Below are 25513 nucleotides of genomic sequence, written 5' to 3' on the forward strand. Positions count from 1 at the left end.
ATATTAAGGCTAGGAAACGCACTCTCTGCACTCATTTGTGCTGTCTGAACAAGCACTCGACTAATGTACGAGAGAAGAGTGCATGTTTAATGAGGGGGGAAAAATCAGTTTGAACAGCCCTCTACAGAGTGCTTAAAAATTACAGGCACATAGTTTTGTTGCAGTGAAAATATATAACTTCTAAAGTCAAACTTAATTTTAGTTAGTATTTTGTGCCAGTTTGGCCACTAAGGTTGACTTAGGTAGAATTTAGTAAAGATTCCTTCCCTCCTCCTTCAGTTGGCCATTGCTGAATAATAAGAATAAAAAACAATAAAAAGACTGCCAATAGTATTTTCCAGTGCTGAATCATTTCTGTGTATTTGAAATACTTGGAACTTTTGTTGATGAGGTCTATATATTGTCAACCTTTTTTTTTTTTAGTGTAAACTGCATCTAGAAATCTTGATTGGTTAAAGTTCAGGTTAAGGATGACTACATGGCAGCAAAATGATTCCTGTTGAAGAGATTAGTTAACCTTTTCCTGGAGACAGAATGCATTGGAGAAGTGAGGCATTAATAAGTTTTGTTCAACAACCAAAAAGGTACAGGGTGGGGGGTGGGAAGTGTTCATTGCTCTAGGGGGGGGGGGAAATGCAACGGTGTTCGTGTAATATTTCAGTTCGATGGATTCACAGGTAGGTTCTTCCTAAGGGCGTCCGAAGCGATGTTGGTCTCCTCTAGTCCGGCGGCATGAAAGACAAAAACTATTTTACATCACAAGTAGCAGATACAGCACAGCTTTTACAGGATTACACAGCAATTGCTCTCTCCAGTTTTTTCACGATTCCTCTGACCTGTGGAAGAATTAAGAGAAGAGGCTTAAAACTATTGCTTGACACGAGTGTGTGACGTCAGAGTTTAGAATAATTCTCTGCACAGGACTACAGATTTAGGGTGAAGCCATGTTATTTGGGGAGCTAAGTGGGCATTTACAGTAGCAGGTTTTTAAAAAAAGACTATTTTAAACTACTCTCTAGCATGGTGAGCCAGCGTGGTGTAGTGGTTTTAAGAGCGGTTGTTTGGAGTAGTGGAGTCTGGTCTGGAGAACTGGATTTGATTCCCCACTCCTCCACATGAGTGGCAGAGGTTAATCTGGTGAACTGGATTTGTTTTCCCACTCCTACACACGAAGCCAGCTGGGTGACCTTGGGCTAGTCACTCTCTCTCAGCCCCACTTACCCCACAGGGTGTCTGTTGTGGGGAGGGGAAGGGAAGGTGATTGTAAGCTGGTTTGATTCTGCCTTAAGCGGTAGAGAAAGTCGGCATATAAAAACCAGCTCTTCTTCTTTCTCCTCAAGAAGAATTGTTCATAAACCTTGAAGCAGTTACCGTGTTTTAAGCAAATGCAGCAAGGCTTTGAATGATGTGCTTATTGAGCCCAAGTCATTGATGCTGCACAAGAAGATTGCAAAAGGAGCAAGGAACACGTTTGCTGGTTCACTAGATGCAGAAAGCAGACTTGGCCATGGTTAAACAGGCCTGGGTAATGTCCAAATTAGGTTACCGACACATGCTTTATGTGGTGCTGCCTTTCAGGAATGCCTGGAAAGACTTGAAATGCAGCAGCTAGGGCCTTAACTGAAATTGGTCACCATCAGCATACAGCATACAAGATATTCCTGGTTTATTTCTGGGTCCCATTCAAAATGCTGTTTTTGACCTTTTGATGTGAACCCTGCTCAAGATCTGAAATCAGCTTCCAGCTTCATAAGCCCTTATTATCAGAAAGAATGTCAGGAGTGACAAGGCCTTCTTGATTGCTGCCAAGTGGCTATGAAATCCTTTACCTCCTGTTTCCTCTTGGTCTTCCAGTTATCTATTTCATAGAATATATGTCTATTTCAGATGAACTCTGGGACTAGGGTGAGCTGTTGTTTTCTTGCACTGACTTTTTCTCTGCTGCTGCCTGGATTTAACATGTGTTTTGTTTTTAAACATTATTATTTTGAGTTAGTGCCTTTTATGCATGTATCATACAATTATATTTCTTGTAAGCTGCATTATATGCTTCACTACATAGAAAGGTTTGATACAAGTCTCCTAAATAAAAAATAAGTTAGAAGCCAAAATGTGTTTAGCTTACCTTGAGAGTTTGGCTCTGGCAATGTCTCTCTTGCCACCAAATGCATCACTGTTGTCTTGCCAAATGGAAGTTTTAATGCTGTGTGAAAAGGAGGAGAATGGTTAATAGCCCTCTACGTAAGTTATAAACAATGTTGGAAAGAATACTGATGAAATGATTATTATTATTTTCAAATCCTGCCTGTGAGCTAGGGTTGCCAAATCTGGCTTGGGAAATTCCTGGAGATTTAGGGGTGGATTTTGGGGAGGGAGCTCAGAGAAGGACGTGATGCCCACCCTCCAAAGCTGCCATTTGGTGAGCCAGGAGGGTACAGTGGTTAAGAGCTGCGGACTCTAATATGGAGAACCAGGTTTGATTCCCCACAAATACATATGCAGCCTGCTGGGTGACTTTGGGCCAATCACAGAACTCACTTAGCCCCACCTACCTCACAAGGTGCCTGTTGCAGGGGGCGGGGAGGCAACTGTAAGCCACTTTGAGACTCCTTATGGTAGAGAAAGGTACATTGTTTACTCACTGAGAAGGTCCTTTCCGCTCTGAAGTAGAAGGGCATCTTGATCTTTGGGTGTTTCTCGCCCACTGCTAGGGGTAGGCAGGACTAAACTAACAACTTCCTGTCTCCTGGCGAGGAACACCTTCCCTTCCAGTTATTCTACAGCAAGCTAAAGAGACAGGGAAAAGCACTCACAAACAAGGAGTACAAACAACAATAAACTGAATGATAGAACCAATCTATATGTATTGCTACAATATAATTAGGCCAATCGAATCTGTAGGCCAGTTTGGTGTGCTTCAGTCCACCCTTATAAGATGATGTTGCCCTCTCCGGGTGGGCAAGATGCCCTTCTACTTCAGAACAGAAAGGACCTTCTTGGTGAGTTAACAATGTACCTTTCCCGCTCTGAAGGAAGGGCATCTTGATCTTTGGGATCTCCAAGAGCAATGATATAACGGGTGGGAAGTCAGTCCTCATCATCTTTCACCACGTGCTGTAAAATACGTCTGCTGAATGCTGCTTCAGTGGATGCCATAGTATTGATTCGATAATGTCTAATGAAAGTAGTCACGTTGGACCAAGTAGCAGCTTTACAGATCTCTTAGTCGAGGCTTGTTTGAAAAATGCGGCCGACGTGGCTGTGCTTCGTAGTGAATGGGCTGTGATCCCATTTGGAACTTGGAGACCACTGGCTAGGTAGGCTTCTCTGATGCATTGTCTAATAGATATGCTGATAGACGGTTGGGACATGCGAAGTCCCCTGTTAGGTGCAGAAATGGAGATAAACATAATTCCGTTTTCCTAATGGATTCAGTTCTAGATATATAAATATGAATAGCTCTACGCAAGTCCAAGGTGGCAACTCCACTCTCTGGGAGTAGAAGGATTAGGACAAAAGGGAGGTGAAGCCCCTGAGACTGATGAAACCGGGAACCCACTTTGGGGGTGAACGAGGGATCAGTACGTAGAACGACTTTATCTTTGTGAAAGATACATAAGTCCTTGCAAATAGAGAGGGCACCCAATTCCGAAACCCTCCTGGCAGAGGTTATGGCAACTAAAAATAAGGTCTTCATCCTTACTAATTGTAAGGGAACTTCCCTCATAGGTTCGAAGGGTCTTTTGGTTAGAGCAGAAAGTACAGTGTTCAGTCTTCAGGTAGGGAAGCTGTGAGTCACCGGAGAGGTAGATTGAGCTACTCCTTTAATAACAGCCTTAACCTGACGATGCGACGACAGAGGAATCCCATCAATATCCAGACAGACTGAGGAAATAGCAGACACTTGCTTTCGTAAGGTTGCCACTCTAAGGCCCTGCTGTGCACCATTCTGTAAAAGGTCCAGTAACTGAGGTAGCTTAGGAGAGATAGGGTTGATTGTCTTCCGGTGACACCACCTGGAGAAGGCTTTCCAGGTGTATTGATATTTTCTTGTAGTAGAAGGACGTCTGGCTTTAAGGATGGTCCCCACCACCTCCACGGAAAGACCAAGGGCTAAGAGCCTTGCCCTTTCCACATCCAAGCGGTCTACTGAAACCATCTTGGATCTGGATGAATCATTGGTCCCTGTAGAAGGAGATCCGAGGATGTTGGAATCTACCAAGGTGCCCTGGTGGAGAGCCCCATGAGTGCCGGAAACCACAGCCGGTGTGGCCAATTGGGAGCGATCAGGAAGACTTCCGCTCTCTCCGCCCTTATCTTCCTGATGACCTTCGGAAGGACAGGCAGTGGTGGAAAGGCATATAGGAGACCCGGAGGCCACTGAGTCAGAAGAGCATCCACTTGCTCTGCATTCGGATGTTAGAACTGGGAGAAGAACCTATCCACCTGATGATTCTGGACTGAGGTGAATAGATCCACCGTGGGCGTTCCAAACCAGCTGGTGATGGCTTGAAAGACTTGTGTATTCAGCATCCATTCCCCTTCCTGGAGGGTCTGACGGCTTAACCAATCTGCCTGAATGTTGTGGATGCCCCGTACATGTTCTGCCCTGAGAGACAAAAGGTGTTTTTCTGCCCAGATCATGATGGCCGATGACTCCTGGTGCAGGGGAGAGGAACGAGACCCATTGTGCTTGTTGATGTGGGCCTTAGTCGCCACATTATCTGTCCTGATTAGCAAGTGTTTGTTTCTGACAAGGTCGTGGAATTTGATGAGGGCTAGGTGTACTGCCCTGAGTTCGCGGAGATTGATGTGGAGAATTATTTCTGACTGGCTCCATATGCCCTGAGCCAAGGAGTCTGCTACTGTGGCTCCCCATCCCTCAAGGCTGGTGTCTGTAAACACCTGGACCTGCTGTTTGTGTAGATACGGTTGTCCGACTGTTAAGACTGTTGACTTTGGTCCACCATAAGAGGCTCATCCTGGCCACCGGACTGAGGAAGAGGGTCTTGTCTATCTTGTGTGTGATGAACAGCTGGAATGGACACAGTGCTGCTTGAAGTGGTTGGGAGTGGAAGTGAGCCCAAGGAATCAGGCCTAGACAGGATACCATGAGGCCTAGGAGCCTTGTCAGAGCCATCAGTCGATGTCGTGACACCTTTACTGTGGACTTGGCCATCGCCGCAATTTTGCAAGCCTTGTCTGTTGGGAGGAAAATACTGAATTGGTGGTGGAATCTATGACCACTCCCAGATATAGGATTCTCTGTGATGGGCTTAGCAAGCTTTTGGCTTTGATTATAAGATAACCATGCGTTTTGAGTGCCGTGATGACTCGAGTGGAGTGCTGATGTGCCAGGTTGTATGAGGTGATGCATATGAGTAGGTCGTCTAGGTAGGGATGTACTTGGATTCCTTCCTTAACATCGCCACAATAGCTACCATCATTTTGGAAAAAAGAAAAAAAACTCGGGGGGCAGATGTCAACCCAAATGGCAGTGCCCTGAACTGTAAATGAAGGTTTATATAGTTGAATCTCAGAAGGCGCCGGTGGGACCGATGGATGGGGATATGCATATAAATCTCTGTGAGATCTATGGATGTCATGAAGGTGTTTGGACGCAGTGCCTCTATGATGGCTCGTAGTGTCTCCATGCGAAAATGTTTGGCCTGGATGAATCAATTGAGAAATTTGAGATCCAGGATAGCCCTCCAGTCCCCATTCTTTTGGGGACTGTGAAAAATGTGGAGTAAACTCCCTGGAGATGTTCCTGAATAGGTACTTCCTCTATGGCCTCGATCTGGATCAAGTGAGGAATGGCTTCCATCATTCTCTGATGTTTTACAGCACTGCGGTAGCATGGCGATGCAACAAAGCGACCTGGAGGCTTGTGATGAAATTCTATTAGACATCCCTGCTGAATTAGTTGTAGTACCCAGGCATCTGTCTGGGAGTGGTGCCACCATAGAAGGAAAAGTTGTAACCTTCCCCCCACCACTGGATCCCTGGCGTCACTGCTTATTTCCTTTGAAGAATTTGTCAGGTTTGTCCGCCCTAAAGGACTGTGGTTGTGAGGGGCGGTTGAATCTGTTGAAACATCAAAAGGACCCTCTCTGAGGAGCCCAGTGTGGACGTCTCTGATCCTATCTGAACCTGGATAAGGTATGGTAGGATCGAAAGGACTGAGAGTATTGGCCAGGACGGGGTTCCTTTTCATGGGATTTAAGGATCGCCTTATTTTATCCTTAATTTCAGAGAGCATCCTATCTAGTCTCTCTCCAATAACTTTCCACCCTTGTATGGATGACCCATTAATATGGTCTTGGACCTGGACTCAGCCGACCATGGCCTTACCCATAGGGCCCTGCGAATGGCCGTATTGGAGGCAACCGCTCTAGTAGCGAAGATCACTACATCCAAGGAGGTAACTGCCATAAAGGAGGACGCCTTTAGCACTCCAGACAGGCCCTTGGCTAATTTTTTTTTTAAATCTGTGGTGGGTAGAAGCTGAGTGAGCTTCTTTATCCAGGCATTTGAAGCCCTAGCCATGAGGGCTATAGTGGTATTGGCCTGGATAGACAGTGCAGCTGCCTCATGCACCTTTCTGGAAATAAATTCCATTTTCCTATCGATCTGATCTTTAATAAAGCCCACTCCATCCTCCGCCAGGAAATCAGAGGATTGAAGGGCAGATATAGGAGCATCCACCACAGACAATTCCAACATATCCATTGCATATGAGGTCATATCATATAGTTTCTTGACATTGCCAGAGAACTGTTTATTATGTAGGAGTTTGTCCCATTCAGCTCTAATAACTTTCTCAAAGTATTCTGGTAAGGGGACCTTAATAGTCTGGGCCTCCATTGTGGGAAATATTCCTTAGAACCTTTACGTCTGGATTTAGACTTCGATTCCTCAGGTGCTTCGTCTTCATCAGATAGGTCTAAAGCAAAAAGTGCCTTGGCCAAAAGACGCTGGAAATCATCAGAACAGAACAGCTGAGGCTGCTGTTCCTGAACAATGGGGGAGTTCTTCGTCTGAAACGAACTCTCCCTCCTTATTGTCAGACCCAGAATCCCTATCCACAGGGTAGGTTTCATTTCTCTGCTCTTGGATAGTTGGCACTGCTTTCATAGCTGCCTTAGTGGGCCACTGCCTAGAGGGGGCTGTAGCCAGGCTCCTCCTGCATGGGTTCAAATATGGCTGAGGACCCAGGGGAAGATGTCCAACTATATGAAAACCCTTGAGGAAGTGGCTTAAGGAGTCTTTGTGGAGGGTAACCCTGCTGGAAGGGTAGGATAAGAGATTGGAGCCTCTGAAAATGTCTTTCCATGGAGCCCTCTATCATATTATATACCTGTTCAAACGTGGGGTTCTTGGGGGATCCCCCTTCCTCAGAAGGGGGGCTATTTTACCCTCTGTAGGTATCCTGGGCTCCACATCCAAAGGCACAGCAGAGGATCTGGCGGGGACCTTAGAGGTCGAAGTGGAACTCTGCTTAAGCTGGCGCTTGCGGCTGCTGCCTTTTCCCCCACCATTAGACTTGTTTTTCTATAGCGATTTTCCAGCCGAAGTAGATGGCGGCGGCGACTTTCCGGTCTCCCTCTCCGATAGTCCGCCAGGGCGACTAACGGCAGGATCCAATTTTAAGGCCAATTCTTGATCTGCATCGGAAAGGAGCTTGATGTTCTCCGATGCAGCTTCTCCAATAGCCATTTATGCCGCCTCTTTCCCGCGGCTCAGCTGATAGTCGGCAGAGCCGGGAGCTTAAATTTAAAAAGCGATTGGATACGACAAGGTAAGGAAAATGATCTATTCTAATCTAATTTCACTAGACCTAGGCAGCAGCTATGGCTGCAACGCTCTCACCCCAGAGAAGGCAGGAGAAGAACTGGAAGGGGGAGGTGTTCCTCACCAGGAGACAGGAAGTTGTTAGTTTAGTCCTGCCTATCCCTAGCAATGGGCGAGAAACACCCAAAGATCAAGATGCCCTTCCTTCAGAGCAGGAAAAGCAGGGTATAAAAATAACTCTTCTTCTTAATTTCCTCCAGAGGAACTGATTTCTGTAGTCTGGAGATCAGTTGTATTTTGGGGAGATCTCCACGTCCCACACTGAGGTTGGTAACACTACAAGTTTCACATCTAAAGTATCCATTACGTAAAGTGCAAGTTGTTTTATAAATTACAGTAAGTAAATACTGTTAGTTAGTCCCAGCCCCCAATATGTTTAGAAGGGTTCATTCAAAGTAGTACTTTGGTCCAATTAAAACCACTGTTAATTCATAATTTAAAAAAACCATTGTTTTAATTTTAAATCACCTTGTTTTAGATCATTTGCTTTGCAGCAAGTCCCTTTTATTTTCTACCCTCTGACATGGACAAAGGAATGAGAGAAGTAACTGAAATAGAAACTAATTCCAGAGGGTGAGCCATGTTAGTCTGTTGTAGCAAAATTGAACAAGAGCCCAGGAGCACTTCCAAGACAAATGAAGCTTATTCCAACATAACCTTCCATGAGTTACAGCTCACTTCATCAGATGCATGGTCATTCCGTTCTTCTGATGACCTCTGACTCACGAAAGATTATTCTGGAATACATTTTCTTAGTCTTTGAGGTGGTCCTGGGCTGCAAAGCAGAAACTGCTGGTGGCAGCTTTCCTCAAATAGACTAGCAGGCTCCCAGCAAGAGAGGAGATGTTCCTCCACTGGTGTGAAACGTAAGCCTTGTTGAACTAGTAGGGAATACTGACCACAGTGCTACTAAATCCAGCATTTATGTAAATAGAAAGCTGCCGAAAGATGTCCAACACAGTCACATGTGAGCTGAGAAAAAAAAATTCAAATACGAGGGGAGTACTCAAAAGGAAGAGAGTAAAGACTTAATTCTATTCAGGATTCTTGGAAGTTCATTAAATCCACAGTAACTGAAGCTCAGACAGAATGTATACCAAAGATTAGGAATAGTTCCATAAAAATAACAAGATGCCAGCATGATTAAACAAAATCAAGGAAGCCATTAAACAAAAAGCCTCCTTTAAAAACTGGAAATTGTGTCCAAATTGAGGAGAACAAGCAACAGCACAGGCTCGGGCAAAACAAATACAAGTTGACATTAAGGCAAGGCAAGCCAAACAAGGATTTCACAAACACGTTGTTTTTTGCAATCAATACGTTTCTTTACATATATCAAAATCAGGAAACCAGCCAAAGAGGCGGTTGGGCAGTTGGATGCAAAGAAGGAAAAAGGTCGCTAAAGGACGTCAGGGAGATTAAATAAACTCTGTCAGTTTTTGCTGTGGAAGATACAGGGGGAGGGTAACCACATTGGAACTGCTACCTTGAAATGTCTGAGGAATGGAACCAAATGGAGGTGAGAAGAGTTGAAGCTTTAGGGCTAAATGACAAATTGAAGACTAACAGATGGCACATACCCAGGGGTTATTAAGGAGCTCAACTGTGAAATGGCTGATCTAACGGTAACACACAACTTTTCATTAAAATTAGCCTCCAAACCCAAGGATAGGAAAGTGGCAAGCACAATGTAGATTGTTAAAAAGGAATCCAGATGGATCCATGATATTACAGGCAAGTTTATTTACCATGCATCCTGGGAGATTTGATGGAAATGGTTTAAGACAGCATTATTGCATGCACAGAGGAATATCCCCTATTGAGGAAGAATCTGCATGGCTTCTGTGAAGGAAAGTCCTACCTTGACCACCTTTGGAGTTCTCTGAGCATATTAAGGTGGATAAGAATGAGCTGGCAGAAATTATAAAGGGCAGGGGTCAGTGGAGAGTCCTCACAACAGAGGGAAATTCAATGTGAGGTTTGCCAGGTCCCTCTTTGCCACTGGCGGGAAGTTTTTGAGGTGGAGCCTGAGGAGGGTGGGGTTTGGAGAGGGGAGGGACTTCAATGCCATAGAGTCCAATTGCCAAAGCAGCCATTTTCTCCAGGTGAACTGACCGCTATCGACTGGAGATCAGTTGTAATAGCAGGAGATCACCAGCTAGTACCTGGAGGTTGGCAACCCTACAAGTGAGGTCTCCCAGGACTGATGCTTTTTAATTTGATCATAAGTGATCAGGAAGTGGGAATGAGCAATAAAGTGGCTTAGCTTGCAGAGGACATAAATTATGCAGGATGGTGAAAACCAGAGCAGCTAGTGGGGAGCTCCATGAGAATGTCTCCAAATTGAGCGAGTAGGCAACAACATGGCAAACAAGGTTTAAACGTAAAATGATTTTCATATGATGCACAATAGGGGGGGGGAACCCTTAACTTGACATATGCACTGATCTGAAAAGACGTTGTGGGTGGGGGGCAGTTCAACAAAAATGCAGCAGTGAGAACAAAATTTCTTGCTAGGGATTAATAGGAAAGGGGTTGAAAATAAAATGGCCTGTTTCATAATGCCCTTATATAGACTTAGTGTGGCTGCATGAATACTATGCACAGTTCTGATCGCTGCATCTTAAAAAGGATATCATAGATGCAGAAAAGGTAGCTAAAGATACTAGTGGGACTGGAGGAATCGCTTGAGGGTGGGGGAATGAAGGCAAAACGAGCAAGGTTTCTAAAATGATGCACGATGTGTGAAGAATGAATACAGAACATAACATTTCACAAGACAATTTGATGTCAATGTAATGCATACTGCAGTGAATTTTTAAAAAATGAAAATTCAGCATGAAGCGACGAAAAATTGGCATCACCACATCATTGGATGTTTAAATCATACTCATGCCACAAGGGGGCACAATTGAACTGCTTTTATATGCGGAAAGAGGCCATTTACTGCTTGTATACTCCAGGCTATGCTAGACACAGCAAGAGTTCCTGCCTTCCTCATTCCAATTCCCAGTATCTCAACCCAATCACAGTGCTGAGATTTTGGACAGAGTTATGTAATTCTCATAGCTTCTATTCAGAATACTGATTATACAGGATTTTTTTTAAAAAATGGTTTTGCAATGTAAAAGTGGAACCTAAAAATCAAAATATTTCTCCAATTAAGACATAATTTCCAGTCATGGTAATAACTTTAGTTAACAAGAGTATACTTACTAATGTTGTACAATAGGTGAAGAGTAAGTATAAGTGCAACCTACAGCATACCAATCCTTGTGGAAATCCTCCTATGATGTTAATATTTAGTTTTACCAATACTGGCTGCAGCCTGAGGCTCACTTAGAAACATATATAAGGGGACACATCACTGCAGATTTAATTTAAAACCCTAACTAGATTGTGCCCTAAGTACTATTATAGTTTCATCAAGAAGCCATAAAATTCATGCTCAGGACCAATGTGTTTTAACTGTGACTAGATGGTGTTCAATATATTCCTTAAAAATATGCTACAGAAATCACTATGTCCATTTTGTAGACCAGCCCAAGCTCTCCATACCTCCTAGTGTTACGTTGCCATGAAGAAACCGTCCTTGATAAATAAGCCGCAGAATATTTGGACTGCTCACCTGCTCTTCTTCCCAATCTGAAAGAAGCACAAGAAGTGTGTCAAGAGCACCAACATTCTTATTTTCTCTCATTAGGTCCTCAAGGCAGCTCACACAATGTAAATGACTGCATACATAAAACATCTATTACATAAAACGTCTACTACATCAAATAAGGAGGCAAAGAAGCCCCTTTAATCCATAAAAACAGCAGTGAGGATGGTTGGGAGAGGAACGGAATTAGGAAGGAAAGGTGATTGTAAACCAGTTTGATTCTGCCTTAAGTGGTAGAGAAAGTCGGCATATCAAAATCAACTCTTCTTCTAATGAAATAAGAGTAAACTATGAAATGAACAACTGAATAGCTGAAGGGTAGTAATAATTCAGATTTGTTTTTTATCTTTATGCCTGTAATGCCGTCTTCAAGATGAGCGAGAAGTGCTGTGATTGAGCAGTAGCTTCAAAAAGAGGTTCTATTATACACATCTTCCAGGGACATCTCTAAAGTGATCACACATCAAATCACAATTAACACAGACGCTCCTTCTGGACCACCAAAAGCTGATCCAAGCTAAGCCACAGAATAATGCAGCCTGACCAAGTAAGAGACTCAAGTAGCTGTTTTAATACAGCAATTCATGCTGTTGAACTCTGCACCTTTAAAAAAATTCTTAGTGCCTTGACAGGAAGACCATTCAGACCTTTGCTCTGGTTATGTTTTTAAAGAACCTGAAGACCAATCCATGCTGTTTAGAAGGTAAGCATTGCAAAAAGACACCCTAAAATAAAAAAGGAAATCTGCTCTCAAAGGTGGCTGCCAATCTCCCAAAAGAAAACTGATCCAACTGTTGTTGTTGTTTTTAGCCTCTGGGTCAATTAACAGAATTCAGCGAGACACTGCATATAGAACTAAGGCAGTGATAGGGAGTGTCCTGAAGTCAAGGAAAAATACCTGCTTCAGCCTCACTCAATGAAAATGCTTTTCTCCTACATCATAACTAAGGTTCTCGACTACATACTAAAGTTCTCAACTACATTTAGTACAAAAGATTTCCAAATATATATTTTCTTGTGTATTTAGCCAGATAGTATATTGGGGCTATCACCGTGCGCGTGTGTGTGTAATTCATTATGGGGTTCAGGAAGAAATTTTATTTATTTAGATATTTATACCCTTCTGTTCTCCCAAGTGGGGACCCAAAGCAGTTTACATCATTCTCCTCTCCTCCATTCTCTCCTCACATCAATCCTGTGAGGTAGATTTGAAAGAGTGATTGGCAGGAAGTTTCCATTGCAGTGTGGGGAATCCAACCAGGTCTGCCCAACACTAACAACCATACCAGAGTGCCGCATCAAACAAAGGACAAATTATGTCAGGGAAATACTATCTCAGGTACATATATTAGCTTGGGATTTAAATAAATTGCAATAAACAGCAATTTCTCTTATGACCTACAAGCAGGTCATACTTATTGCAATTCTGCCGAAATACAACCTGCTACCTAAGTGAACTATGTTCTGATGTTGTACAGTGTGAAAGCATTAGCTCATCTCTCTTCTATTAAAAAAGTCAACCACAACTTCAACTATATTAAATCAAGACTGAAGTGTTCATATATGGCAATAAGGGGGGATTAAAGAGGATGCAATCAGTGATATTTCAAGCAATCAAGCTGTTATAAAGTCTTAAACATGCTGGAAATCCATTTCTGAACAGCACTACAATACGTGTGCATACATGCAAGTAGAGAAAGCAACGTCCATGTTTATGGAAGATAACAGGATTCCCATGTACTCAAAAAGCTCAGCCTTCAATAGAGGGAAAGGCTTTTAGTTACAGCTGATGAGAACTTTACACGTCTCATGGAAAGCACTGTATGCAGTCACAGTGTACGAATGCAGAAGGTGGTGCAGGGAGCAGAATCAGCATTCTGAGATACTCCACTTTTACAGATGGGATGAGAAAGTGTCCATGCCGTACACAGAAGATCACATCCTTGTATTCCAATTTTCATTAATATCGAACTACAATGCAGGCCAGAGCAGGATGTAACTTGGGCTGTGCTTACTCAACAATGTGTCTCTCCTTTGAAGGTGAATTTTCCCTATTGATCTGAATTACAGTTGTTGGTTAAGGTGGAACAGCTATTAAATTATCTTTAATCCAGGTTTCATTATCAAATTGCAGGAGGACAGTGATACTCAGTGGCTCAGGAGCCACATGTGGCTCTTTGACATGCCAGCTGCGGTTCTTCCAAGCACCATTCCTCAACATGGCACCTGCTCCAGGCTTCAGAAAAGAGGGTAAGGCTCTTTCCTGGCAGGGGTTGTGATTGGTTGGTGATTCTCACTTAGTACAGAGACAGGGTCTAACCACCCTGTTTCTTGCTATGCTAGAATTCAACTCAAGTGTTACTTTTATTTTAAGGAAGCCTTTACCTTTTAGCATCTAGCCTAACAGAAAGCTGTGCAGAATTTGAAAGCTTGTACATCGCTTTGTGTGATAAGTCTGACTGGCAAAGCACTTCCCCTCACTCCAGATATACAAGGCCCAGCTAAGGTTCACCAGAAGGAAGAGACCACCCTACATGCTCAGAGGTGCTCTAGTAATTAAAAAAGATTATAGCTATACATTTAATATTAAATTATATATCTTAAGGTATATACATGTTTGGTACGGTGGAACAAGGGACATACAGTAGTCATAAGGCTCTTTAGAGTGATGGTAATTGCATGTGGCTCTCCAAGAACAGTGGAGAATAGGGCCTCCAGGTGGGACCTGGGGATCCCCCAGAATTACATCTCCAGGCTACAGAGATGCTTGGAGGGTGAACTCTATGGCATTGTACCCCATTGAGGTCCCTGTCCTCCCCAGGCTCCATCTCCAAATCCCCTGGGGTTTCCCAACCTAGATCTGACAACTCTACCTCCCATCCCCTGCCAGTGGCCAGGGGGTACCTGGCAACCCTAGTGAAGAAAGTACCACTGAGACAAAAGCTTGCTGGGCATTAACTACACTTGCATGCTGTAACTGACATAGCCCTCATTTAGAAAAAAGTCAGGGGGGACCACATGTTCTCTAGAAACAATCGCATAAACGCTGCTAATGTAATTAAAGGCTGCGATCACAGTCAGTTACATACAGTTAGGTCTCAATGACCTTTTCCACATGGGTTAATTGCCCTCGATTTAAAGTTGCTGCTGGGAAGTGGGGTTTTGCATTTGTCCACACAGCAGCCATTTTCATTTTCCCAGCCCCTGGGAAATTCATCCCCCCCATTCACACTGTGCTACTGGGGGAGGGGCTTTTTAAAGGGTTTTTAAACATTGGCAGTTGACATATTGGTATACTGATACAATGGTATATCACTGCGTCTGTTACCAGTTTAAAAAAATTCCTTGAAGCCCCCCACCCCGGGGGCATGGCAGCCCAAAACGCTCACAGATGCCATATATATGTTTTGAGACAAACAAGCACTTTTAACATTGTTTGGCAGCCAACTTGAGATGGAAACCATCAGTTGCTATAAAGTATTAGGAAGATGGAGCTTGGGGGGTGGGTGGGAGCACCATGTGATGTGTTAAACCCTTCCCCCACACACAGTCCCGTCCAACTTCCTATCATCCACTTTCCATCCAGCTTAGCTCTCCAAACATTAGTTGGTCACTGAACATATAGTTCCACAATAAGCTGAAATGTTGACTATAGAACTTTCTTACGTTTCCCTCCCGTCCTAGTTGGACCTACATTGGAGGGGCAATCATATTTACTACTATAAAAACTAGGTAGGAAAAAACATATAGAAGATATAAGACAAGGCAAAGGTAAAACCACACCAAGGAGCAATACAATAACATCCATATTCAACATTTCTTACATTCTGCAGTGGGAAATAAAGATTCTCTCCTCTCTGCTCTCCCACTAATAGTTGCTTAAATTAATTTTAAAATATGTATTACTTACCCATTGGCCAGTTATCATATACATGTTTTGCGATGTCTGCTGCCGAATCATTTGGTGAGAATAAGAATTCTTTTGTTTTTCCACTTACCAAGATGAGGCGCAAATTTATCTGCAAAATCAAATCAATAAGGAAAGTGTGTCAAAATTACAAAACTGTATACTGTTAATTACAACTAAAATCTGCATTATTGTTTAACACTGGATCAATGAAGCAAGCGCATTTAAAAAGACGGGTATCTTGATTGTTAGTTGTATAAGACCACAAACAAAGTCAGCCAAAATAGCTTAAATAACTTATAAATATAGACATGCAGTTGAAAGGATCCTAGGAAATATTGTAACAAATCTTTGAAACCAGCCCTCTAATTAATTTCTGGAAATATCAGCAATAGACGACAGCTAGCAATGTTCAACCACACAAAAGTTTGATCTAAAATGTTTGAAAACTAGGCCCATTGCAGCTAGGACTGCACCCATGTAGCGAGAGAGTATTTATTTATTTGAACATGTATACCTTGAATTTTTCCTCCTGGAGCTGCTCTGCCACCACACGCTCTATCACCTTCCCTAGGAAAGGTAAATAGGAGACCGACCTGAAATAGACCACCTCATCCCTAGCCAATGAAGGTTTTTTGAGCAGAGGTGTAATAACTGCCTCCTTCAAAAGGCCTAGGGAGATCTCCCTCAATCAGGGAGAGCTGCTGATGTTCACTAACAGCTCCAATAAATTTTCCTGGCAAGATTTTAAAAGCCAGGATGGGCAGAGGTCCAGAGTACACGAGGTGGCCCTCACATGTTTAAGGACACCGTCAGCATCCATAGGCAGGATCAATCTGAAGCTATCCATAGCAAAAGTACAAGCAGATGCTTCTGACCACTCAGATACCAGATCTGCCCTCAAATTGGCCTCCAAATCAGAACAGATTAGATTTTTTTCAGCAAAGAACCTTGTAAAAAATTCACAGCTGGGGGCCAAATTTTCATCACCTGCATAGTTGGACTTAGGTATTATCAGTCACAGACCACTTTAACAACTGAGCTGGATAAGACTCTGCTGATGCAATGGTGGCAGAGAAGTTTACGCTGCCACCACTGCCACCTCAGAGACCTGCAAATGGGTTTGATGGAATGCTCTGATTCATCCTCAGCCTTCTGCTAACGTCACTCTAGTCATCTAGACTACAGTGGAGTCCTACACCCACTACATGTTGCCCAACTTCCTGGTAAACCAAGGAGATGGGGGGCCTCACAAAGCATGGAAGAGGACATCAAGGAGAAACTTTGTTTATGGTCTCACTTCAAAAAGGATATGGACAGAATGAAGTGAGTACAGAGGAGACTAACAAGGATGATCAGGGGCCTGGAAACCAAGCCCTATGAGGAAAGGTTGAGGGACTTGGGAATGCTCAGTCTGGCAAAGAGGAAGTTGAGGGGGGACATAATTGTTCTCTAAGTATCTGAAAGGCTGTAACTTAGAGGAGGGTAGGGAGCTGTTCCTGTTGGCAGCAGAGGTTAGGACTCGCAATAATGGGTATAAATTACGGGCGGAAAGGTGCTGGCTGGATAGCAGGACAAAATTTTTACAGTAAGAGAACTTCAGCAGTGGAATTGGCTACACCTAGGGGACGTGGTAAGCTCCCCATCACTGGCAGTCTTCAAGCAGTGGCTGGACTAACACTTGTTGGGGATACTTTAGGCTGATCCTGTATTGAGCGGGGGGGTTGGACTAGATGGCCTGTATGACCCCTTCCAACTCTATTATTCTATGAACCAGGAAATTATAGGCCAGTCAGCTTAATGTCTGTCCCCAGCAAATTAATAGAAACTGTAATCAAATATAGAATTTTTAGGCACACAGAGGAGCGAAGCCTCCTGTGGGGAGATTAGCACAGCTTCTGCAAAAGGAAGTTCTGCCTCATCAACTTTTTGGAGTTCTTTAAGAATGTGAACAAGAATGGAGACATGATATATTTGGACTTTCAAATGCTTTTGACAAGATACCTCACTAAAGACTCCTGAGTAAACTTAGCAGTCATGGGATAAGAGAGCGTTCTCTTATGGATTAAAAATTGGTTAAATGACAGGAAACAAAGAATAAGAATAAATGGACAGTTCAATGGAGGGAAGTAAGCAGTGGAGTCCCACAGCGATAGATACTGGGGCCTATTAATTTGTTCATAAATGATTAATTTGTTCATAAATGACTTTTAATTTGTTCATAAATGATCTGGTCCCTGGTGCCCAACACCAGGTATATACAATCAAAACCAGCATCTGTCTGCACTGCGTACCTAGTGATAGAGAAATGTTTATGGAAAAGAACTGATATCCAACCCCACCCTGTCCTTCCATACAAGATTCCAGCCGGTGTGAGCTGTGCCAGATCACAATATCACCATCCAGCCAGGTCAACCTATTCCTCACTCAACAGGTCAGACATTGTAGAGATCTTATTTTCACAGGCCTGTCATCGCACAACACCAAGGTCAAAGTACAGCCACCTAACAGAACCTCCCTACTCACATTTTGAGGGATGGGATAGAGATCAGACATGCAGCAATCACCATTGTGTCTCCCTGCATATCTTCCTGCACCGACACTCCTCCCACTGCCATATCTTTTCACCCCTTTTACCACCTCAATCTGAGATGGAACAATGCACATACTGGAAGGCAGCCAAGTGCAAGTTCCCTACCCCCGTCCTCCACAACCACCACCAGCAATAGATACTACATAGGGTTATCCCTGCCACCAGAGCTCCTCACCAGAGGGGCATGCCAGAAGGACCCCTCTGGCATCCCCCTCCAGCGATCCCCACCCAAGAGTGCTGTCCTCAATAGGAGGGCTGCGCTATGAAGACCAGCTGAGCCAGATGGGACTGGCTGCTAGCAGAGCTGAGTTAGCAAGCAGGCTTCTCCAGTTGCAGTCAGTGTCACAAATCAGGCACCTCAGGATCCTTCCAGCACTTGTAGTCTCTTCAGCTTGGCCTCTTCTCACTGACCAAATGCAGCTGACAGCAACAGGAGGACTAGCTGGATGCTCTTTCCCTTCTCCCCCAAACTGCCAGGACAGCAGCAGGCACTGTTATCTCCAAGTTATCATCTCACTCTCACACTTCTGAGACAAAAACATCTTTCAAGAGCAATATGAAAGTGCTAAATATTGTGTTATAAAGCAACACAGTTGGAAGCTGTGACATTAGTCTTAGATGCTGATATTTCACAGACTGTATGGCAGGACATGGAGCAGAAAGGCTGAAGATGTTTCTTACTGCCACCCTGCAATAAAGGAAACTCTAGAGAGAGAATTTATGAACCATGCATTATCAAAAATCCTCTGTTTTGAAAAATTGAGACTGCTTGAAATACTTGATGCCCCAAATCCAACACTGTGCACTTATTTTCTGTTCATGAATTTGGATGGAGATGTGCATGTAAATACACACCCAATAACAATTGACAGACACCAACAGTGTTGCTGGGGAGAAAAGATTTTATAGAGCTGTGTAAAATTAAACAGTGAATTTTTCAACCTGAGTGGCATGTAAGACTCGCACCAGGACAACTTCAAGAGTTGAGATCATGTTTTTTTTAAGAGATTAATTATAAATAATCTTTGCCTCAAACATACAGATCTTGTCACCTAAACATATTATGAAATATAATACAGAGAGAAACTACATGTTTTGAGCCAACTGATAGTTAAAATGACTTATTAGCAGTGTGTTATTTATACTCTCCCACATCTTGAGATTTGCAGCAGCATGTTTCATAAAAATACAGTTATGAATACTTCTGTACACAAGCATCACAAGCACAGCATGACATTAGAATCCTCCGCAAGCCACAAGAATTTTTTTAAAATTCCTAAATTTTGAGAGACATACATGGCAGTAAACACATCTCATTTTAAACCCCTTTGAAGAAATTTTATCCCCAATATATAAGGATATAAATAATTTAAGTCTATATTACAAGCAGCTGTTTCTTTGCATTGGGCAATATCTACTTAAACACGTTAAGAATGTTCTGTCATAGTTTTGTAGATATTTTGGAACCAAAATAACTCCAATTGATTTGACCCATCTCTTATTTAAGTGCACACTTTAAAGTGCTGCCACTGGTTAGCATTTTTCAACCTGAGTGGCACGTAAGACTTGCAAGCGCCAGGGCAACTTCAAGAGTTTGCAATGTCTTGTTAGCAATGTTGAAAATAAATGTTTGATCCAACCCGGCATCTTTACTGTGGCTTACAAGGTGTGTCTGTGTGTTCGTTTTATACCACCTTTCCACCCAATTTGAGTCCTCACAGAAGTGAACAGTTAAAAACAATAAAAAATTATCGCAGTAACTAAAAATACCCTGACCTGGATGGCCCAGGCTAGCCTGATCTCGTCAGATCTCAGAAGCTAAGCAGGGTCAGCCCTGGTTAGTATTTGGATGAGAGACCACCAAGGAATACCAGGGTTGCTGTGCAGAGGAAGGCACTGGCAGACCACCTCTGTTAGTCTCTTGCCATGAAAACCCCAAAAAGGGGTCGCCATGAGTCGGCTGCGACTTGACGGCACTTTACACACACACACAGCTAAAAATACCTCCTATTGTAGCATTAATAAATTAATAGTAGATACAATCAAGTTAAATTAATTTTTCCCCTAAATGGCACCAACTACATAGAAGGATGATGCACTTGGCTGAAAGCTTAAAACTTCTCTTTTAATTGTTCTCCATACCTTTCAGTGTTTCCTCACAGCCAGACTTAAAACATTACATTACAAGTTGAAAGTAGGGGCTGTAAACACAAGAAAAACTTGCCTTTCCAAGCTCCTTATTGTAGCGTCAAATATCCAAGAACTGATGAAGACTTTATCAGAGAGCAGATTCATACTCTTAAGTCTTTATTACCAGTGGAAATTCAGAAAAGCAAGTGATTCTCAGATCTGCACTTACCACTGGTAAGGACCAAGTCTACTCTGCTACCCCAACAGAGGACTGGGTGAGAATGGTTGATTTGTGTACAAGTGGAGGTGCTAAGAGTTTTTGTGTGTTTTATCCCTGCCCCCTTCTAGTCAACTTGGCTTGAGGAAGCTGAGCAGTCAGCTGCATTCCATCACTTGATGCCAAATCAAGAACAGCAATGAGTTCAATGGATGCAACAACAAACTATGCTTAGCTGATTTTCTGCTTCTCTCTAAGTTTTTCTGGAGGCTTTCTCTCCCATAACCACAGCTCAGGTTTAACAGGAAACTTGCAACATTTATTAAGAAATGAAGGATGGGCCAGAAAGAGGGTGTTGTCCTATAGACCTTCCTCCTTGCCAGACAACAGGATGCTATGGTAGAGGACGGAGGGCAGAAGAAATAATTTCCTTTCTTCCCTTCTACCACTTTCCTTCCCCAGTGATTCATGTTGAAAATATTTACTTTAAAAAATCTCTATTCTGAAAAATTATAAATATTGAAGTTCTAGAAGCTTTCACAGATAACAGTTTCTTAACTGTATGTGTTTACAGCTCATTGGGGGTGGGAGAAGAGAAAAGGAAGGCTGAAGAATCAATGAAAACAGAAGTCCAGTGGCACCTTAGACACTAAACACATTTATTTCAATATGAGCTTTTCTGAGCTTAGTCACTGAATGATGACCTGTGTGAGGGCATTCTCAGGTGCTTTCGAAGATCTTCCTCCCCTTTCTGCTGAGTAAGATTCTCATATTCTACATAACATCACAATCAACTCAGCTGTGGGGCCCTTAAGGAATCACTTCCCCTTCTCACCTTCACAGTCATCTCAGTTAAAGAATATACATGTCCCCTATAACATATAAGTATAGCATAAATATTGATAGTATAAAGTTTCTCCCACCCCAATACTTTTTCTATTTCCTTTTGGAAGGTTCATTTAAGGGCTGATCAGTTGGCTTATCTGGAACAGTAGCATTCACCAGGGGGTATGCACATTCATTTTGTACCATCTTACAAGAATAGTACATGTCCATTTTCGTAACATCAAGATCCATTTGAATTTTAGTTAATTAAACCAGGGCTCAACAAGTCCATACTGCATGTTGCTATGGGGATTTAAAATTTTCCTCTGGCACCTGCAGCCACAATCCCTTCACCTAAGCATCTGAGCCTGATACCACTGGCTACTGCTGGCCTGAATGTGGTTACTGATGACAAGTTGAAAGGTGTGACGATGCCCCCTTGGACAAAGTTGACTGGCTGCTGAGAGTCCTGAGAGTCATGGAATGGCCACCTCTCCTGCCAAAAGGAGCTGGGGCATTGTTCAATGATCTCCTAGTTGCTAAGGCAACACAGTCCCAATGAGATTTGGTGAGTTATTAAAGCTGGAATCCCAAAAAGCTCCAGTAAATAAAGTGGAACTTACTTCCAAGTAGACCATTTTAAGATTGCTCCCTAAATTATTACATTTTATAGCCTTGTACCAGGAGCTGACAGCAGGCTAAGGTTGCAACTAAGTAGGAGCAGACTGCAGGAAGGAGAAAGTCTGGGTAGAATGAAACTCCTAGGAGCAGAACGGCCATTACGCCACTGGGAAAAAATCTTGGTTGGCCAGTAGTTTGGGAGGCCACCTGTGCTGAGGAACCCCTCCCAGTCCCTCCCAGCCCATGAGACAAGGAGATCAGCCATCAGAGCACGAGGCCACCACCTTCCCACATGGCCCAGGCAAGGCAGCTGCACAGGCTCCGCCGGCTCGGCCTACTCCATGAACAATTACAGGTTTACTGTATTTGTTATGGATTAATCCAACTCCTAGAGCCACAGAAAATTCGGCAAGATCTGCATTATCACATGCTTTCATTTTAACCAAGAAGCCAGATAAAGAACTTATATTTCTTAAATAGTTTAGGTTTCTATTTACTTCTTTTCTCCCAGAGGGGATCCAAAGCAGATTATATCATTCTCCTCTTCTCGTTTTATCCTGACAACGCTGCAAATTGCGTAACAGCTGAGAGTGCGTAACAGGCCAAGGTCATCCAGCAAACTTCCATAGCAAAGTCAGGATTTGAACAAGGGTATGCCAGATTCTAGACTGACAATATAACCACTGCATCACACCTAGAAATACCTCCAACTGCCCCATACAACTCCCAGGTAAATACCCACTCTTCTAAATAGATCAGCTGCATGAATAAGATATAGATACAACATTCTGGCATGTATTTATGCTGACAGACTTCTCTAGAATCTATCATTAATAAAGTGTCCACATCCGTCAGATGATTGATATGTTTAGAATTACAAATGAGTTTCTTTAAGTTAACTGCCTAAAAGACTCCCCCTCCCCAAACTCATGTAGTTAGATTTGCTCTGTAAGTTGCTTTCTATAGTCATCTTTTTGGTTTGGGATAGGACTGTGCAAGTTATTATTCCCACGATTTTGGAGGGATGGGCTTTCCTCTGGGTTGGACTGGATAATAACTGCTCCTGCTGGTGTGCACTAATGCTCCCCCTCCCTTTTACTGTACAATAACTAATGAAACACTGCCTAGATAAACTGTATATATTTTAAGATGAATTGAAATCAATATTGTGTATATAGAAAAGTAGCATAATGATTCTTATTCCCAGCAGCATCACCTACTGGGGAAAAAAAACTAGAACTTAACTGGAAATTACATGTTAGTGAGTAGTAGAGTTTTTAAGTATTGCTTACCATTATACTGGAGTACTGCAGTAATGTGGTGCCCACAGGCATCATGCCTGCCAACGGGTTTTCTGCTACCCCCTTGGTTCTTTCCCAAAGCATCTTTTCTCCAAAGCAAATAGCCAGTCCTGGCTTTCCTCCATCTCATTAGAGCTGGAGGTAGGGCTGTCGATTCGGTTCGGCCCAAACTGAAAAACAGCCGAATTTCCCCTGATTCGGCGGGTTTTAGTTCGGGACGAACCGAACTCAAAAATGGCGGGAAACCGAGGGAGCCGAATTCAGCGAGTTCGGGAGTTCATTAATAAATTCGGCAAATTCGGGGCGTCAGTAAGCAGCATTACCGTCAGTAAGCAGCATTCTCCTCCCCCGGCCAATCGGTGGCCAAGCTGGGTCTTCTTCTGGCCAATCAGTCAGGACTGAGTACTGGAGGAATCAGCTGCTCCGCGGCCGGGCCGGGGAGAGAGAGAGACTGAGAGAAATCCTCATGAGGGGGTGCTTGTGCACATTCGCTCCTTTCCGTGGCTGCAGGGGGCGCATTTTGGGGGGTAGAGACACCAAACTTTCAACGGAGCTTCAGACGAGCCTTCTTAAGAGACCCCCCAAGTTTTGTAAACATTGGGTCAGGGGGTCCTGAGATATGGGCTCCCCCTTTTCCCTCCCTCCTTTTCCATTTCCGTGGCTGCAGGGGGCGCTTTTTTGGGGGTGCAGCCCCCAAACTTTCAGCATAACGTCAGACGAGCCTTCTTAAGAAACCCCCCAAGTTTTGTAAAGATGGGTTCAGTGGGGGCAGAAATATGGGCTCCCCCCTTTTCTCTTTCCATGGCTGCAGGGGGTGCATTTTGGGGGTGCAGCCCCCAAACATTCAGCATAGCTTCAGACGAGCCTTCGTAAGAGACCCCCCAAGTTTTCTAAACATTGGGTCAGGGGGTCCCGAGATATGGGCTTTCCCCTTTTCCCTATTGGGATGAATGGATCACCCGATACTGTATGCATCCCCAGAGTGGAAAACCCTTCCGTGCTTAAATGGAATCATATTGGATTACCCAGTCCTCCTCCCAGCCCCTCCTGATGGAACAGAAGACAGCCACAGTAAGACCCCTTTGGGGGCTTTAATCTATAATTTTTCTCCTGTGTGTGTGTGTGTGGGGGGGAAGCAGAGTCTGTGTGTGGGGGGGGAGGGAGCAGTTTCTGTGGGTGGGGGGGAAGCCAAAGGGGGCTTTCGCCCGTTCTGCATGGGGTATGTGTGCCCCCTCGAGTCTCTCTCTCCCTGGTTTGAGGGGGGGGGGCTTCAGTTGTGTGTCCTCAGGTTTTCCCTAATTCATAAGATCGGTTAGGTCTATTTTGATGCTTGCTCAAAACTGGTTTTCAAATGGTTACTTAAAGAATGCATTTTCCTGGTCCCGGGTCCAATGCAAAAGGGGAAATTCCACCCCCTCCTGCTCATTATGCATAGCTAGCTGCCTCTGTCCCTTTCCATGGTTTGCAAACTCCCAGGTGTCAGGTGTTGCTTTGCATGGTTGCAAAGGTGTTGCTTTGCAGTTGTGGGTGTTGCTTTGCAGTGTTGCTTTGCAAACTTCTTAGCACCTGCCCTGCCCTTGCTCTCATTAGCTGTTTGTTGGGGCTGGGAGCTTTGTGCATGGGCGGCAAGCTCTGCTCAGAGATGCACATTAAGGGTGGGGGGACCCCTTTCGGGACCCATAACTCAGCCCCCCCCCGACCCAATCATTACAAAACTTGGGGGGTCTTGCAAGAAGGGTCCTTTGAAGCTCCGCTGAAAGTTTGGGACCTCTACTCCCAAAAATGCCCCCCCTGGAGCCGCAGAAAGGCGCAGTTGTGTTTTTAATGGCTTTATTCGGCAGTCATTATGTGTTAAGTGTCCGCTCCTTGGGTCTCAAAATTCCCAAAATGACCACAGTCTCAATGAGATTGTGGGGACCATTGGAATACTAGAAGTTTTCTGAGAATTACTTTCAGAGGTTGGAAACCTTTAGTGTATTTCCTGAGAAAACAGCTTCTCAATCTTGGTTTTGTTACACCTGTAACAAAAATGACAATTATTGCTGGATAATAAATCAAAGTTGCTTACTGCTTTTAACTCATTAGAAGGGTTAGAAAGCTAAAAGCTAGGTGACTCTGAAGATTGCTGGGGAAGGAACTTTGCCTCCCTTTTCCCATAAGCTGTCACTGGAGGAAAGAATGGCAGCCCCTTCAATCAGAGCAGTACAGCATATGGTAGTGTAACAGGCTTTACTGAAATTTCTGGGAATTATGTGTATTATTAGCAACTCTCCTACACTCCTTCCCTCTTAAGGATTCCAGAATGGTGTGATTAGGGATTTATTTTGACGGATGTTGAACTGTGAATTCAATATCGTGAGATCGCTTTTATGGCTCATTAGGGCCACTAAGACACTAGAGGCAG

At 43.6% G+C, this 25513-nt stretch overlaps 1 protein-coding gene across 2 annotated transcripts in view; it reads right to left on the reverse strand.

The window, feature by feature from the left end:
* Window positions 1–637: 637 nt before the first annotated feature.
* The window catches only part of UBL3 (ubiquitin like 3), a 94883-nt gene continuing 70007 nt past the window's right edge, over window positions 638–25513 (reverse strand). For both annotated transcript variants that reach the window (XM_056858516.1, XM_056858517.1), the window contains 4 exons: window positions 15426–15534; window positions 11413–11499; window positions 2126–2203; window positions 638–836 (listed from right to left, as the gene is read on the reverse strand). In XM_056858516.1, the coding sequence (XP_056714494.1) occupies window positions 784–836; window positions 2126–2203; window positions 11413–11499; window positions 15426–15534 (327 nt within the window). In that variant the 3' untranslated portion in view covers window positions 638–783. The remainder of the gene's footprint in view (window positions 837–2125; window positions 2204–11412; window positions 11500–15425; window positions 15535–25513) is intronic.

The sequence above is a fragment of the Euleptes europaea genome, chromosome 12 (genome assembly GCF_029931775.1).
Source record: "Euleptes europaea isolate rEulEur1 chromosome 12, rEulEur1.hap1, whole genome shotgun sequence".
Classification (NCBI taxonomy): Eukaryota; Metazoa; Chordata; class Lepidosauria; order Squamata; family Sphaerodactylidae; genus Euleptes; species Euleptes europaea.